Source organism: Perca flavescens, chromosome 14 (genome assembly GCF_004354835.1).
Source record: "Perca flavescens isolate YP-PL-M2 chromosome 14, PFLA_1.0, whole genome shotgun sequence".
NCBI lineage: Eukaryota > Metazoa > Chordata > Actinopteri > Perciformes > Percidae > Perca > Perca flavescens.
Window position 1 is genome coordinate 4,647,337 of NC_041344.1, and position 18,060 is coordinate 4,665,396.

General features: G+C 41.0%; 1 protein-coding gene across 1 annotated transcript; it reads left to right on the plus strand.

Annotated features, from left to right (window-relative positions):
- Positions 1-17,923, plus strand: LOC114568529 (uncharacterized). Its single transcript, XM_028598143.1, has 12 exons — positions 1-55; positions 903-1,181; positions 1,954-2,184; positions 3,122-3,232; positions 3,619-3,684; positions 6,308-6,364; positions 13,038-13,136; positions 14,035-14,313; positions 15,431-15,661; positions 16,115-16,270; positions 16,653-16,818; positions 17,659-17,923. Exons 1-12 carry the CDS (start codon positions 1-3, stop codon positions 17,735-17,737), a joined length of 1,809 nt encoding a protein of 602 aa, XP_028453944.1. The 3' UTR covers positions 17,738-17,923.
- Positions 17,924-18,060: the final 137 nt, after the last annotated feature.

Genomic DNA, 18,060 nt, shown 5'->3' on the forward strand with positions numbered 1-18,060 from the left:
ATGAGGGTGAACATTTACCTGCTCGTCTTAGTGCTTGGCTATAAGGCTGCTGCAGGTAAGGACTTCATTTATTATTTTTTGGGCACTTTAAGCCTTTAATTGACAGGACAGCTGAAGATGTAAAAGGGGAGAGAGAGGGGCAATGACATGCAGCAAAGGTCGGAGTGGAACCTGGGCCGACTGCGTTGAGGAGTAAACCTCCTCTATAAATGGGCGCCTGCTCTACCACCTGAGCTATCTGGGCACCAAGGAATTTATTTTTTTAATTAATCAATTCCGTCTCATCGAAGTGGTGATTGTTGGAACAGTGGAAAGATGAATCAAGATGGCTTGGTTTTATTCTGATAAAAGCACTGATTATTTAAATGGAGTCTGGTGGGTTTGGTGATGGTGTTTTCGGGGCTTTTTCATGTTAAACAAAAAGGATCTTACTCTTTAACAGAAAGGTCTATCTCAGTAGGGATCATTTTCATAATGTTGTCAGACACTGAAGCTCTATTTGCACAGGATTAGTAGAATTTTTACTTGACAAATTACAGACATGGCCGATTTTGCACGGTATAGGGCTTTAGAATAATAATCTGAGCCTGTCAGCAGCAAAAACAGCCCTATTAGTGGACGGAAACTGACAGTACGCAATTGCCCTTTAACGTTGCAATGCTTGTTCTGGTCTTGCTAATACTGGATCAACCCCCCCCACTCAGGGTGCCTGTTCAGCGGTCGCAGCCCCCTCACTCTGACATCTCTCCATTAGTGCATGTAAAGGACCTGAACATGTGTGTATTTCAGGCCTGTGTGTAGTGTGTAATAACTGTAAATTATTATAAAATTAATTAAATATTAGAAATGCTGACAATCTGAGAACAGATTTGTATTTATTGTGAATTTTGTTTCTTTTGCAGGAATAATCCATCAAATAGTTGAAGAAAAGAAACCGGTGTCTCTACGATGTCCTCACTCTGTGGAGGGAGACGTGACGTGGAGCAGAGAGAGGAATGGAAACAAAACTGACATACTGACAGTTAGTGGTGACGGAGAAATAAAACACATTGATGACCCGGGCAGACGATACCGTTCATTAGGTGATAAGTCACTGCACATTGTAAAAGCTGTCGTCTCAGACTCTGGAAGATACTTCTGTAACAATGAAGCAGCTGCAGATCTGACGGTGATCCCATCAGGTAACATCAAACTCAAATAAAATCGTTCTGCTTCCTGTTTCTCTTCCTGTTATTCAGAGTCATGTGTCTAAGCTAAATGTTTAATAAAAAATAAACTTTGATTAAAATAATATGTTCTGGCACATTAATGAAATGATGCATTTCAGATGGAAATGCACCTTTTTTAACCTTTAATGGCAACCATTTTGTAAAGTATAATATAATCATTATTTATGTAGGAACAAGGATTTAAAATAAAGTTTTAAATTTGTGGCACTATGATTGGCAGGAATATTTAGCTTTTTGGTGCAGCCTACATCTGCACTTCTGCGTTTAAGTTTTTAGTTTCAATTCTAAAGATTTTACCGTACGCAACTATGAAATCAAAGGCATTATTTATCTTAAAAACTCTGACCACATCTCTTATTATTAATAGGCCTAATAATGTGAAAAGGCATTTATATACCTTTATAGCACGTTTAAACTGAGCTCTTCACAAAGGGAACAAAGGGAAGTGCTACAAAAAAAACTTTGTTTACTCTAGAACAATGGATCTGTTGAAATGAAGGATTAAATGCATTCATTAACATTACTATAATTTTAACAACATGGTAAAAGGGTCATCTTGTTCTTGTGTAGTCACATTTGGAAAGAGCTCTCCTCTAAAACCTCATAAACATGGAGCACATTTCAACTGAATATAACCCTAAAACTCTTCAAATGGCCTCTGACTTCATACTGAACATGTGTAATACATTTATGACGGTTCACTCAGTATGTTTGTTGTGTTCAGGAACAACTATAGTCCCTGCTCCAGAGAGGACCAGCATCACTCTGACATGTCCTCATGATGTCGGAGCATCACATGTTCCAACATGGACCAGAGACTCTGGTGGAATACAACTAAGAAGGTTTGATGTTTCCCCTGTTGACCAGACGTTGACTATAACAGACGTGCAGCCTGGTGACTCTGGACTTTACTACTGTGATGGAAAACCAGCTGTTTATCTGAACGTGATGGAAGGTAAGAGACAGGAAATCAGAGAGAAACACAGAAATATGGGCGGAAGTAAACACACAGGGAGGGGGGGGGGCGGACAGCCCTAAGATGGGGTGGGTCCCAACCCCCAAGTGATTTCCACCTACAGTATGGCTGTTCTCCTCTCAACAGTCTTTATGCTAAGCTAAGCTAACAGGCTGTGGCTTCATATTTACCGGACAGACATAACTGTTATGTAGTGTCTCTATTCCTTTGAATAGAAACTGCTGAAAAATAACCTCAACCAAGTTGCCTTCACACAAAACTTTGAGGTTCATTTTTATTTTAAAACATGACAAGTCAAGCAAACCACATCCTCTGCCAGCCGTGAGACGGACCACAGAAATGTCACTGCCTGTCAACCATTTCAAAATAGACATGGAAAACACAACATAATAGCGATAATATATGAGGCTTTCCTGTGTGTTCGTATTAGACGGTAGGGATAAACTACGCATGGTTTGGAGGACTGATTGGGACAGTAGGGTTAGACATCGCCTGTCTGTGTTATTATGTATGGTTCAGGAGATATGATGCAAAATACATAACTAGCTTATGGCGGTAAGTAAAATGGCCGCCATGGAGCTCCAACATGGAGCAGAGACACACTACGAAGGAGGTTTGTTGTTTCCCCTGTTGACCAGATGTTGACTATAACAGATGTGCAGCCTGGTGACTCTGGACTTTTACCTGGACCATCAATTCATTCTTTGTTTTTATTTTGTTGTTTTTTATATTTTAACCTGTAGATACAACAGCCTATCAAGCGTATATAATTGTATTGAAATACACATGCACGACAAAATAATACTTCATATAATAACTGACTGATTTGTGCTCTGCTGTAACAAAAACTGAGCTGTGTTTGTAAATGACATGCTATTTGTTCAAAGTGTTAATTAGTTCTTACTTTGTCTTCCAGGTGACCCTGAAGTCCATCAACTATATTGGGTGATTGGAGTGGTCGTCTCCTTCCTCCTCCTCCTCTTCCTCATCATCGTCTACTTCACTCGGAGACGGTTTAAAAGACAAGGTGAATCAAACCTGACCTGTTTACACATTAAAAGGACAAACATTGAATCAATAAATACACATTTAAGAAGATGCACTAATAAAAGAAAGTATACATAAACCCCAAAAATGTGGGTGTTGATGAATATATAATATGTATAGGAACTGTTTAGAGTTGGATATAAGGGGCGGGGAAAATAAACAAGCTTCTGCTTCGCCCCGCTACTTTTCAGACATATTTAAAGTCTTCACATATGAACACAAAATTCTGACTAATAGGTCGGAGTTAATTTGGAAGGTGGAAAAATGAACCAAGTGTGAAAACACCCTGAGAGAACTGAGTTTGGTTCGTGTAAAGAGGACTGTGTGTGAAAACTGTGATGTGTTTTACTGATGTGTTTTTCACAGGAAGTGAAGAAAGAAACCCCGTCTATGATGAGATACAGGAGGGATTTTTGCTTCAGACGACTAATGGTGAGAGATAAGAGATGTTCCTTTTTCTTAACCTTTAGGAAGTGACGTATAGCGTCTCTGATTTTAACCCAAATCTCTTCTTCTGAACTACTTCGGAAAGTAAAGTAACGTCTAATTTTAACCCAAAAACCATATTCTTTTTCTAAACTTAATAGTTTTGAGGCAAAACTGCAAACATTCACGAATTTAAACACGTGTTTAAAATCCAGACTTTTACGTTCAAAACAGAGACAGTTACATTTTCTGATTTAGATATTAGGTTGTATTTCTGCCACCGCTAGGGCCGCAATGTAGCCTGAAAAGCCAGCCCCACATCCAGATGTTGGGTCTGGGAACTCACCATTGGCAGGGTTCAATCCGAGGGGCGGGATAAACGGTTGTCTTTCAAATTCCCTCTGCACGCAATAAGATCAACAACCAGAGCAACGCTAGTTGATAGATTAAACTTTTGCCGTATCCGGTCGGCAAAACTCCGAACACATCTTTTTTTAAAAATGACTTCAGTGCCGTTCTTTGTTCTTTTCTCGAAGAAAAGCTGAACTCCAAGTCTTCCAGAGTCGCGGCCAAAGCCGATTCCGAAGACTGCTGTTCGCCAGTAGCAGCGGCCATCTTTTGTTTTCAAGTAGCGGGGAATTCCATAGACAGTATACAATGGACCAACAGACCCCGTTGCTCTGGACGGAGACCAGTGAAGGATATTAGGGGCACTTTTACGGTGATCACTAGCTTTACTGCGCAGCCTCCAACTGAGAGAGACAACGTAAATATGACGTGAGCAACGTGTCTGAAAGTGTGAAGTCTTCTGGTAGCTGTGCCGAGAGAAATCTCAATCATTCCCAATCTCACAGAGACGGAGAGCGTAGGTATGTGTAAGGAGATAACATAAGCACAGGCTAATTATTGCTAACTAAAATGCTAGTTAACATTAGTAATTAAACCTAAACAGTTCATGTAAATCCAAACTGCCTGCAAGCTTATCCTGTACTATACGGTAATTCCTCTACTGTGTGACACAATCGTTAGCCTATTTTTACAAAAACGTCTGCGACGGAGCCATAACGTGAGATACAAGGTAATGCAGCCTTTTATACATTGTCGTGTTTCTTTAGAACTAAACAACGGACAAATAGAGTATCTAAACGCTTCAGATGTAAAGTTATTTGCTGTCAAGTGACGCCAAAATGAATGCTAGTCAGTGGAATGCTAACGGAAGGTGATTTGCAGGTAGCAACAAAATGGCGCCATAGGAGGTTTGAGTTCTGAAGCGAAGCTTACCCCCTTGGGGAATTCACGCGGAACAGTTTGGGTTTCTTTCAACCAAACTGGTTGAAAGTACCGTTAGCTACTCCGCTGTGCTGTGGAGTAATGTCTGGCTATGTGAGACTAGCATCTACCGTTAGCTACTCCGCTGTGGAGTAACGTCTGGCTATGTGAGACTAGCATCTACCGTTAGCTACTCTGCTGTGGAGTAACGTCTGGCTATGTGAGACTAGCATCTACCGTTAGCTACTCTGCTGTGGAGTAACGTCTGGCTATGTGAGACTAGCATCTACCGTTAGCTACTCTGCTGTGGAGTAACGTCTGGCTTTGTGAGACTAGCATCTACCGTTAGCTACTGTGCTGTGGAGTAACGTCTGGCTTTGTGAGACTAACATCTACCGTTAGCTACTGTGCTGTGGAGTAACGTCTGGCTATGTGAGAAAAGCGTCTAGCAACATTGTTTTGAATGCTGCGGTCTCAGCCTGGCAACCCCCGTGAACTTCGAGTCTGGGCAGGAGGGTGCGGGGGAGACGACTCCAGTATTTTGAATTGGTAGTGCAGTAACTATTTTAACCGCTAGCTGCCAGTATTAAATACAATATTACATATTGCACCTTTAAAGGAACACGCCGACTTATATGGAATTTAGCTTATTCACCGTAACCCCCAGAGTAAGACAAGTCCATACATACCCTTCTCATCTCCGTGCGTGCTGTAATGCTGTCTGACGGCTCCAGCGGCATCAGCCCAGCACAGAACATGCAGGTAAATGGTTCCAGTAATCCTACAGCTCCCAATAAGTGACAAAATAACGCCAACATGTTCCTATTAACATGTTGTGATTTATAGAGTCACAGCGTGTACAAAAAACAACGTAACATGAGACACAGCCATTTTCTAACCATAAACAAACCGGGAACTATATTCTCAGGCCGAAGAATATAGTACTTGGGCGGAGTGATATGCTCGCAGCAAGCTTGTCTGAGAATATAGTTCCCGGTTTGTTTACTGTTAGAAGATGGCTGTGTCTCATGTTACGTTGTTTTTTGTACACGCTGTGACTCTACAAATCACAACATGTAAATAGGAACATGTTGGCGTTATTTTGTCACTTTTGTCACAATTGGGAGCAGTAGGCTAGTTGGAACCAGTTACCTGCAGGATCTATGCTAGGCTAAGCTAATGCTGGAGCAGTCAGACAGCGTTACAGCACGCACGGAGATGAGAAGGGTATGTATCAACTTGTCTAACTCTGGGGGTTACGGTGAATAAGCTAAATTCCCAATAAGTCGGCGTGTTCCTTTAATATAACATTACTGGTAACATGCATTACATATTCATTGTGTTTCATTCCTTCTCACAGTGACATCGCTTCCTAATGAGTCCCCATATTCCTTGGTTGGAAATCATACAAATAAAGGTAACTTTAAGACATATACAGATACATAAGCAGGTTTACTGGGTCAAAGAGGCCATTATATATGTAAGACAACAGATTCTATTTAAAACTGGAAATACAGAAACTAAATAATATTAATATATATTTAACAAAAACACTGAATGAGAAGCAGATGGTGATTTTTTCACTCTGATGAAACGTACAAAATTCTGTTCTGTATTTTTTATTGGCCCACAGGTTTGTCACAGCTCGCTGACAACACGTATTGTTTACTGAAGAAACCCAAAGCAACGGCAAACAACCAGAACCAATAACTCTGCTCCGTCATTGCAGCCGAGGAATGACTGTAACGGCTCTGTAGCGACACTTTCTACCCATTTATAGTATAGTTGTGACGTCGCAATGGACGTTTCAAGGCACAGTTTCTAATACTGGATGTGTGCATTTCTCTGCGGATTGAATGTTTTGTAACTTTCACAGTAGTCTTTTTTGACGACGATTCATTTACGGGATTGCTCCGGTGCCGCTGGAAATTCCGCCGGATGTTCCTCTTTTCGGACGGATGTCCGTCACCTTCCTCTTTCTTTGTGTTGATCCAAACTCTGGTGGATTTATGAGGACTATGGTTAACTGCTCCCCAGATCTCTGCTGGGATACACACACACACACACACACACACACACACACACACACACACACACACACATACATACATACATATATATACACACACACACACACACATATATACACACACACACACACACATATACAGTGGGGGAAATAAGTATTTGACCCCTTGCTGATTTTGCAGGTTTGCCCACTTACAAAGAATGCAAAAATCTACAATTTTAATCATATGTACATTCTAACAGTGAAAGACAGAATCCCAAAGAAAATTCCAGAAAATCACATCATATGATTTTATTAAAATTGATAACCATCTGATGAGGAAAAACAAGTATTTGACCCCCTGGACAAACAGCATGTTAATATTTTGTAGAAAAGCCATTATTGGCCAGCACAGATGTCAAACGGTTTTTATAGTTGGTGACAAGGTTTGTGCACATTTCGGCAGGGATGTTGGCCCACTCCTCCCTGCAGACAGCCTCCAAATCATTCAGGTTCCGAGGTTGTCGCCTGGCAACTCGAATTTTAAGCTCCCTCCAAAGATTTTCAATCGGATTCAGGTCTGGAGACTGGCTAGGCCACTCCAGAACCTTGATGTGCTTCTTCTTCAGCCACTCTTTTGTGTGTCGGTCCAGAATTCCACGATACATGGCCCCGTCCATCCTCCCCTCAATACGATGGAGTTGTTCCGTCCCCTCTGCTGAAAAGCACCCCCAAAGCATGATGTTGCCACCACCATGCTTGACGGTGGGGATGGTGTTCTTTGGGTTGTACTCAGTGTTCTTTGCCCTCCAAACACGACGAGTTGAGTTGAGGCCAAAAAGTTCTATTTTGGTCTCATCTGACCACATCACCTTCTTCCAGGCCTCTTCTGAGTCGTCCAGGTGGTGAATGGCAAACTTCATGCGGGCCTGTACATGTTTCTTCTTGAGCAGGGGGACCTTGCGTGCGCTGCAGGATTTCAATCCATGACGGCGTAGTGTGTTACCAACCGTTTCTTTTGTAACTGTGGTCCCAGCTGCCTTCAGTTGATTCATCAGTTCCCCCTTGTGGTTTTGGGATGATTCCTCACCGTTCGCATGATCAGGGACACCCCACGAGGCAAGATCTTGTGTGGAGGCCCAGACCGAGGGAGGTTGGCGGTGGTGTGGTGCTTCTTCCATTTCCTGATAACTGCACCGACAGTTGATCTTTTCTCTCCAAGTTGCTTTCCGATTCTCTTGTAGCCCATCCCAGCCTTGTGCAGATAAACAATCTTGTCCCTGATGTCCGTAGAAAGCTCTTTGGTCTTGCCCATGGTGGTGATGTTGGATGCTGGTTGTTTGGGTGTTGACAGGTGTCTTTTATACAGGTAACGAGGTGAGGCAGGTGTATTTGATGTAGATAATTGGTTCGGATTGGGGCTGTGTCTTAAAGAAAGACTAACTGGCTTGTAGGAGCCAGAATACTTGCTGTTTGTCCAGGGGGTCAAATACTTGTTTTTCCTCATCAGATGGTTATCAATTTTAATAAATTCATATGATGTGATTTTCTGGAATTTTCTTTGGGATTCTGTCTTTCACTGTTAGAATGTACATATGATTAAAATTGTAGATTTTTGCATTCTTTGTAAGTGGGCAAACCTGCAAAATCAGCAAGGGGTCAAATACTTATTTCCCCCACTGTATATATATATATATATACACACACACACACACACACACACACACACACACACACACACACACACACACACACACACATATACACAGTCAGAGTTCGCGTGGAGGACCGCACATTCTCCCGTCCAGTTTGTTTTTTTTAGAAATCACAACCTTTGCGTGGGAAGTGGCGTACGCACATTTCCAGCCCAGTTTTGACACCTTTGGTCTAATGTGGTCTACATTAGAAAACCACTGAAATCTCCCTTTATTGCGTTCTCAAAGAAAAAGCCTTCACAAATCTAAAAGTGTGTTTCATACAGAAGTAATAATTCAGTCCCTCAGCAATCTTAAGTCACGTTCCCCGCTGACTGGGACGCTAAGGCCGGTTACACACTGCCGGCGTGGCGTGAGCGTGGCGTTTCTGTTGCGTGTCAGCTGCGTGGATTTTTCTATGTCTTTACACACTAGCTAGACTTGTCTGGACACATGGATGTTTCCCATTGATAAAATGAAGTGTTAAACATAAATATATACTGATTACAGCAAAGACAACGTCTGCAGTACTGACGGCAAAATAGGCTCCAGAACATTTCCTTCGGAGTCGAAATATAAACAGCTGACGCTCGCGCGACGTGTGCAATATGTAGGGATGGCTGAAGCGAAACTGACGTTCCGAAGCTTTGTCGAGATCCCGAAGCGCAGAGTTTCGAAACACTGATCCGAAGCGTGATTCAAAACACCCATGTCACGTGACTACGGCTAAATGAAGCTTCGGAGTGTTTCACAAGCGTTTCGACAGGTGGCATGGTCCGCCGAATCAGCGTTTGATTGACAGGGTCTGGAACAGACCACACAACCGCACATCTGTATAAAGTGAAGTCAATACAGCTTGACCTCTTGGGTTTTTGTGACAGGAGTTTGATTTTGAGATAGCGTATTTTTGGTGAAATAGTGACATTTATAGTGCGAGTTATATTTAGGCTTACATTTAAATTTACACATTGACTGATAGGCTAGAGACAGACAGAGTATACATACAGTGACACATTAATAGATAGATAGATAGATAGATAGATAAAAATGTAAGCTCCGTTTTCATTTTCATTCAGAGCCACAAATGTAAACATCAGGCCCATCATAATCAACACAAGTAGAAACACAGGACAGTTTATGGGAAAAGTTTTGATGATAGTATCCGTGAAACCAAGATGATACACAATGCTACAGATGATGCCACAGTGGAGGTGAAAAAGATACCTCCACTCTGCGTTTTTGCCCAGAACTCATGATCCCCTAACTTACTGGAGAGAGCAGTAATCTTTCCTCATTTGTAAGTCCTTGCTAAAAAAATGTGAGAGGATTTTTTTCAAAGGCTGGAGAAATTATGGGTAAAAAAAAAAGAAGTCCTTCCACAGCAAAGAAATTCATATTTTGGAATAAAAATCTATAAGAAAAAGTGAGACATTGTGGCTTGATTTTTTATTAATATTCATTTTTCATGACCAAAATGACAAGCCTTACAAGCTTCACATATTACAAAAATAAAATCATAATTTTTTTTTTTTTAAATGGCCCGTTGTCAAGGTTGTTTCAGATCAACACCTGCAAGTGGCCACTAGGTGTCACCGTTGAGACGGGTGTCGGATTGTTTCGAAACCTCGAGACAATATGGCACATTTGCTTCAACTGTTTCATTGTTTCACGAAGCCTCGATCTGCCCACCACTAGCAATATGTAACCGGCCTAACTGAGAGTTAAAGTTGTGTTCTTGTTAAACAGAGCACACTGTTTGGAGACTCACCAGAGTTTAGTGGAGCAGTCTGCTGTCCGACAGCTCTGGAGGAAACCGCTAAGCTACAGGCTCAACAGCCACACAGCTGTTTCGGGTCATCTGGCTGATTGGGTGGGCGGGGCTGCACTGATTGATTGACACCTTCCTCCTGTTAGGGCCGGACTAATGACAGCTTCGTCATTCTTATTGGTAGAAAAGATGAGCGTGCATGTCATTCACACGTAAGCTCCGCCCACCTTCAGCCTGAGCGGAGTTGAATCAGCCAGAAGAAGTGGAATCACCTGTGTGCTGTTCACCGCTCTCAGGGCTGGAGAGTAACTAAGTACATTTACTCCAGTACTGTCCTTCAGTCCAAATGTTGACCTACTTGTACTTTATGTCTTCATATTTGAGAAATATTGTACTTTTTACTCCACTACATTTATCTGTTACAGCTTTAGTTACTAGTTAATTTAGTTACTCCGCTACATTCATCTGTTCCAGCTTTAGTTACTAGTTACTTTAGTTACTCCGCTACATTCATCTGTTCCAGCTTTAGTTACTAGTTACTTTAGTTACTCCGCTACATTCATCTGTTCCAGCTTTAGTTACTAGTTACTTTAGTTACTCCGCTACATTCATCTGTTCCAGCTTTAGTTACTAGTTACTTTAGTTACTCCGCTACATTCATCTGTTCCAGCTTTAGTTACTAGTTACTTTAGTTACTCCGCTACATTCATCTGTTACAGCTTTGGTTACTAGTTACTTTAGTTACTCCGCTACATTCATCTGTTACAGCTTTAGTTACTAGTTACTTTAGTTACTCCGCTACATTCATCTGTTCCAGCTTTGGTTACTAGTTACTTTAGTTACTCCGCTACATTCATCTGTTCCAGCTTTAGTTACTAGTTACTTTAGTTACTCCGCTACATTCATCTGTTACAGCTTTAGTTACTAGTTACTTTACTTACTCCGCTACATTCATCTGTTCCAGCTTTAGTTACTAGTTACTTTACTTACTCCGCTACATTCATCTGTTCCAGCTTTAGTTACTAGTTACTTTAGTTACTTTACACATTAAGATTACCTCACACAGAACACATGTAGTTTATAAAATCTGAGGTTTGATTCTAAAGTAAACTAGCCGACAATATAGAGGACTACAAGTCTGCTGAGATGATGAGACCATTAAAAGCACAACTCTGTCTGTCTGTCTGTCTGTCTGTGTGTGTGTGTGTGTGTGTGTGTGTAGACCATTAAACACACAACTGTTTGGATCTTTTACACTTTCTACAATGTTTCAATACTTTAACTACATTCTCCTGCTGATACTTACACACGTTTACTTCCGATCCAGGACTTTAACTGTAACAGTAAGAGTACGTTTACAGTGTGGTATTAATACTTTTACTGCAGTAATCTGAATACTTCATCCAGCGCTGACTTGCGCTTCATGGTTTCAAAGGCCAAAGAGCAGCGGAATCTGATGGTCCAGGGTCACGAAGGAACATCCTGATATTGATTGAGCATTATGGATGGTTTTTTTTCTCCTGTATAGAAAGAGCATTCAGCGACAGGCAGCGCACCAATCAGAACACAAAGAACAGAAACCACTTCCTCAACATATATAGGTTGATGCTTTTAATAGCTTTCTTAGTTTTAGATTGTTGAATTGATGAAATGTTTGAGTTCATTTTCAAAGATAAAAAAGGATGGTTTGTGGTTAGCAACCTTGGACTTAAAAACGTAAATATGAACGCTAGATAGTAACAGGATCAGATTAATGGTGGATGCATTGGACAAACAGAAAGCTTTTGGTATGACGAGGACAATTTCGGACTCAATATGTTGGACAACTACAGGGCCAAAAGAATTGTTCAGGAGCCAGTTTCCAAAAGGAGCAGTCAACACTAATGTCCTGTCTGTATCTTTGCAGGGGATAATAGCCATGAATCATTTTAATCTGATCTGATTCCTCTTCGTCCTGAGTTGTGCATTGTACCCAGACGCTGTCGGCGCGACCACACGATACAGGCCTTCCATGATCACGGACCACCCCCACGCAGTTGCTAGTAGCCAAGGAGGACACAAAAAACATGATGGACTCTTCAGAAGAGGTCATTATCTTCACTTGAATTTCTGCACGGGAAAGTCACCACAATCTTCTGAACATAGCCGTACTGAGTGTGGAGCTGATGGTCTTAATTAGCTTTGTGGCAACTCATTTGGCAACGGCTTGAATGTAATATATTAATAATATCAAAAAGGTACGCACTAAAGCTTTAATGTCCTGGAGTTATTCGTTACTTCCAGTGAAAGTGCAATAACAAACTGGGTGCGTTAGGAGAGGACTCAAGGGCCAGCTATCCTTACAATGGCCCTGCCATTACTGTGTAGTGTTATACAGTGCATTGCTTTTTCTAACTTTATGAACGAGTAGTACATGAGAACAGCTTGATTTGAAAATAAATAAATAATTGAGTTAACTTTCTAGCTGTGGCAAATGTAGGAGTTGTGTTTGAAATTAGAGGAGACATCAACATTCATAAACCAGAGGAGGAAATAGAGGAGGGCATCGATATGAGACGACATTGTGGGTTTCTATTCACACTTAAACACACTGACAGCCGAGTTCCTGTTCTCACTTCAGATGCAAACTGTGATCACCGATCAGTCCCGTCAGTCTGCGTGAGGATGAGGGTGAATATCTACCTGCTCGTCTTAGTGCTTGGCTATAAGGCTGCTGCAGGTAAGGACTTTATTTTATAAATTAATCAATTCGGTCTCATCAGTTTTAAAAGATGATGTTTGTAGCTCAACTCCAGAGATGCGACAGGTTGTAGTCGGTGTGAGGTTAACGTGTTGAGGGAAACTATTCTAAACGTATGTCCTCATCTACATATCCACATCTGCAATTACACATACTGTATAGTTTTTGCTTTCTGCATTCAGCCTCCATTTTCTTATGCTAAACAGCCATTTTGTATATAACAGTTTCAATTTCCGTATTTATTTATTATTAAAGGTATAGTAATCCATTACAACTTTTTGTCAAATTCAGTGAATATCTCCTCAGGGTCTCCCAGCTCTCTATTTTCTGTGCGCTGAAAAAAAGCGGTGATAATACAGAGCCCCGGCTGTGTGACTGGAAAATGACGTGAATGAGCCACAAAGCATTGTTCCAGCCAATCAGCAACAGGCAGAGACAGTTGATGGTAGTGGGGGGGGGGGGGAGGAGGTGGCAACATGTGAATGTGCCGACTGGCCAGTAGTTATCTGTACATGAATCTGGGGGTGGAGCTTCTGAAGGGGACGCACCTAAGTACGGAGGTGGACTGGTAGCTGGAGAGATGCCAGATCACCTCCTGGGCTCTGCCAAGGTGCTCTTGAGCAAGGCCCCCCTCAGGGTACCTGCTAGCAGTCCCAGCCCACTCACTCTGACATCTCTCTATTAGTGCATGTAAAGGACCTGAGCATGTGTGTGTGTGTGTGTGTGTGTGTGTGTATTCAGGCCTATGTATAAGCAGAGTGTGAATTGTAATTTCCCCTTTGGGGATCAATAAAGAGTATACATTATTAGAAATATTGGAAATGCTGACAATCTGAGAACAGATTCTTATTTATTGTAAATTCTGTTTCTTTTGCAGGAATAATCCATCAAATAGTTAAAGAAAAGAAGCCGATGTCTCTGCGATGTCCTCACTCTGTGGAGAGAGACGTGACGTGGAGCAGAGAGAGGAACGGAGACACAGTTAACATACTGACAGTTAAAGGTGGCCGACTCATAAAACACATTGATGACCCGGGCAGACGATACCGTTTATTAGCTGATAAGTCACTGTACTTTCTAAATCCTGTCGTCTCAGACTCTGGAAGATACTTCTGTAACAATGAAGCCGCTGCAGATCTGACGGTGATCCCATCAGGTAACATCAATCTCCAATAAAATCGTTCTGCTTTCTCTTCCCGTTTTTCAGAATCATGTCACTAAACTAAATGTTTAATAAAATAATAGAGTTTGATTAAAAAAATATTGTTTTGGCACAATAATGAAATTATGCATTTCAAATGTAAATGGCAACTATTTTGTAAAGTATAATATAATCATTATTTATAACAAGGATTTAAAATCAAGTCTTAAGTTCATGGCACTGTGATTGGCAGGAATATTTACTTCCTAAAAACAATGGATCTGTTAATTGGATTAAAATGTCTATAAACGACCTTACCTATGTCATCAATTTGTCACTTACACTATCCCAAATGTTTCCACCAAATGTCAAAGCCAGAGAAATCTGTTATTTTATTTTTCAACACGGGATGTTTCCTTCAGGGCCTGTCAGTGGCGTCATATAACCTTTCACCCTCTAGTTACTCGTAACTTCCGTCAAAACACGAGTACCCACATGATACATTCAGGAGTAATTGTAAATCATACAATGTCACAAAAAAAAAATACATGTAACCGTTATATTGCTTTTTCTGCCACAAGGCATCATTTTGCGATTAATTACTTGCCATTTTCCAACACAGCAATACAGCAAAGACCTTATTGATACATATCAATATTGATCCAGCTTAACATTACTACAATGTGCTGGTTGACTGTAGCTAACGTTAATGCTAATGCTTGGTGGATAACATTATGAGGTTACAACATCAATAAACTGAATGCATACTAATCAGCGATGGTGTTTAACAATTAAAACTACAACTCCCATAATTCCACGCAACTTCCCAACGTCATCAAAAGTCCGTGTTTGCAATCCATTGTTTTGGTTAAGAGACCCCTAGACCCCTAAGAGAACCCTAATTATAATTTTAACAACATGGTAAAAGGGTCATCTTGTTCTTGTGTAGTCACATATGGAAAGATCTCTCCTCTAAAACCTCATAAACATGGAGCACATTTTAAGTGAAAATAACCCTAAAACTCTTCAAATGGCCTCTGAGTTTATACTGAACATGTGTAATACATTTATGAGGGTTCATTATAAACATGAATCTATGTTTGTACTGACTCAGTAGGTTTGTTGTGTTCAGGAACAACTATAGTCCCTGCTCCAGAGAGGACCAGCATCACTCTGACATGTCCTCATGATGTCGGAGCATCACATGTTCCAACATGGACCAGAGACTCTGGTGGAATACAACTAAGAAGGTTTGATGTTTCCCCTGTTGACCAGACGTTGACTATAACAGACGTGCAGCCTGGTGACTCTGGACTTTACTACTGTGATGGAAAACCAGCTGTTTATCTGAACGTGATGGAAGGTAAGAGACAGGAAATCAGAGAGAAACACAGAAATATGGGCGGAGGTAAACACATATTAAACAAACCAGATATGATGTGGCATTCAGTGAGCTGTAGAGCTGCTAGTAAGAGATTTTTGTTACTTTTGGACAGAGCCAGGCTAGCTGTTCCCCTCTGTTTCCAGTCCATATGCTAAGCTAAGCTAACAGGATGTGGCTTCATATTTACCGTACAGACATGGCAGTGGTGTCTATCGTCTCTATTCCTCTATATAGAAACAGGTGAAAAAGAACCTGAGGTTTCTGCCTTGACACAAACCTCTGAGGTTAATGGTATTTTAAAACATGACACTATGCAAAATGATGGACCGCAGAAACGTCACAGCCTGTCAACCATTTCAAACAGCGTCTATGACCTGTAGTAAAGTATGTCCATGCCATGTATGATCTTATCTTCTCTTTCATGCTCTGAAGGTAACAAGGCACCACCCACAACAACCACAACCACAACCACAACAAGACCAACATCAGCAGCACTTCCTCCAACAGCAACAACCCTGACAACAGCAACAACAACCCTGACAACAGCAACAACAGGAAATACAACAGCTAGAACTTCCACCAATGCAGGTAACTGGTCAGGACACTTTTTGAGTGTTATTTATTTATTATGTGCTCTAGCTTTTCCAACGTTTTAGATACAGACATGTACATAATAATAGTTAAAAATGAGGCAAAATTGCATTATTGTAAATTGAAAAACAACATTTTCTTGAGGGAGGGCTCCTAAACCCCCCGCCAAATACGTGCACTTAAGTCTTCCACAAACCTAGAGAAAACCCTGGTTTAGAGGGGATGTTAATGTCACCAATGATGTACGCAGCGTTCCTGTGTACAGCTGAACTGTACAGGTCATCCAGTGGCTTTTTATCTTTTGTGCTGTTCTGACAATCAAAGAAAATGTTCAATGTGTCTCCAAACTCTGTCTTACTTATGGAATCAACATTTTCAGTGAAACTCAATCAGTCGTCCAATACGTGTACCAGACGAGGGTCTGATTCTGGATGGTTCTTGTCTTCCAGAGACTCCTTATCCGTGGCAGATGTGTGTTCGTACGGTGATTGGAATCCTCTATTTAATCATCATGATCAGCATCACCGTCACCACCTGGAGGAAAGGTGGGTACACTTTAATCTCCAGCACTTCTTTCATAATACTCTTCAATGAAGTCATGTTCAGGATGTATAACTCCAATGCATAGGCGTGATTTACAGGGGGATTGGGGGGGGGGGGGTTACAACAGTAATAATAACAATAATAATAATAACAATAATACCCCCCTCCTACAAAAAAATTATAATGTCCTTTACATAATTACACATAAAAAGACATTTGCAGCATAAATTGTTCCAGAAAAGTTCACCAGAATGCAGAAAATGAAGTGTTTCTGTTTGACGCTCAAAATTTCAATTTTGCTCAAAATTGGGACTCTCAAAGCCCCCAATATGACCCCAAAGTTACACCCTTGCTCCAATGTACAGTGTTCTATGAACTGCCACATGGGGGAACTGTTGCTGCTATTATCACACATCTTTGGGGAGTCAATAATCAGTAAGGGACGGTCCAGGGCGAGGGTCATTATATCAGAATACAGCATAGAAAATCTGGTTAGTAATATAGGAAATATTGGATAGGATAGAACAACATAATGTAATTCTGCTAAATACAACATCACATTCATTATTACATTAATTGGTCATGTGACAAGGGCTGGGGAGATTGGCAGAACAGGCAGCCAAGTGACAGTACTCTGATCCAATGGAAGTGTCAATTGTCAGATTGACAGCAATCTAGCCCAATGGATTGATGGGGGGGCAATGATATTTCAGGGGGGCTAGTGCCACCCCATGTCCCCCTTCTAGCCCCACCCCCTGCCATAAATGCTGTTTTACATGTTGACGTTGACTGAAAAGTTGCATGAAAACATCACGTCCATGTTTATTTTCTCTCTTTTGCAGCTCGACAAACAGAAGCGACACACAGCAGAAACAGGAAGTGATGTCTGATCCTCCATCACGCAGAAACAAGAGCATCTAAAAACTATCAGGAAGTAAAACAAGACAACACGAGGGAGAACAGAAAACCTTCAAGATAAAACAGGAAGTGGAAAATAAAACAGAAAATGTAATACGAACTCAAAACAACACCTTGACAAAGGGACGAAACGTGATACAGACTATATATTCTTCGCATTCCTGCACTCAACCCATTCAGCCTCTTTGTTCTTATGCAACAGTTAATATGTATATATTGTTTGTTATTATTTATTTCATATTAATGTTTAATATGTTTGTTTGTTTGTGCACCATTCACCAAGGCAAATTCCACATTAATGTACTTATTGTGGCAATAAAACCTTT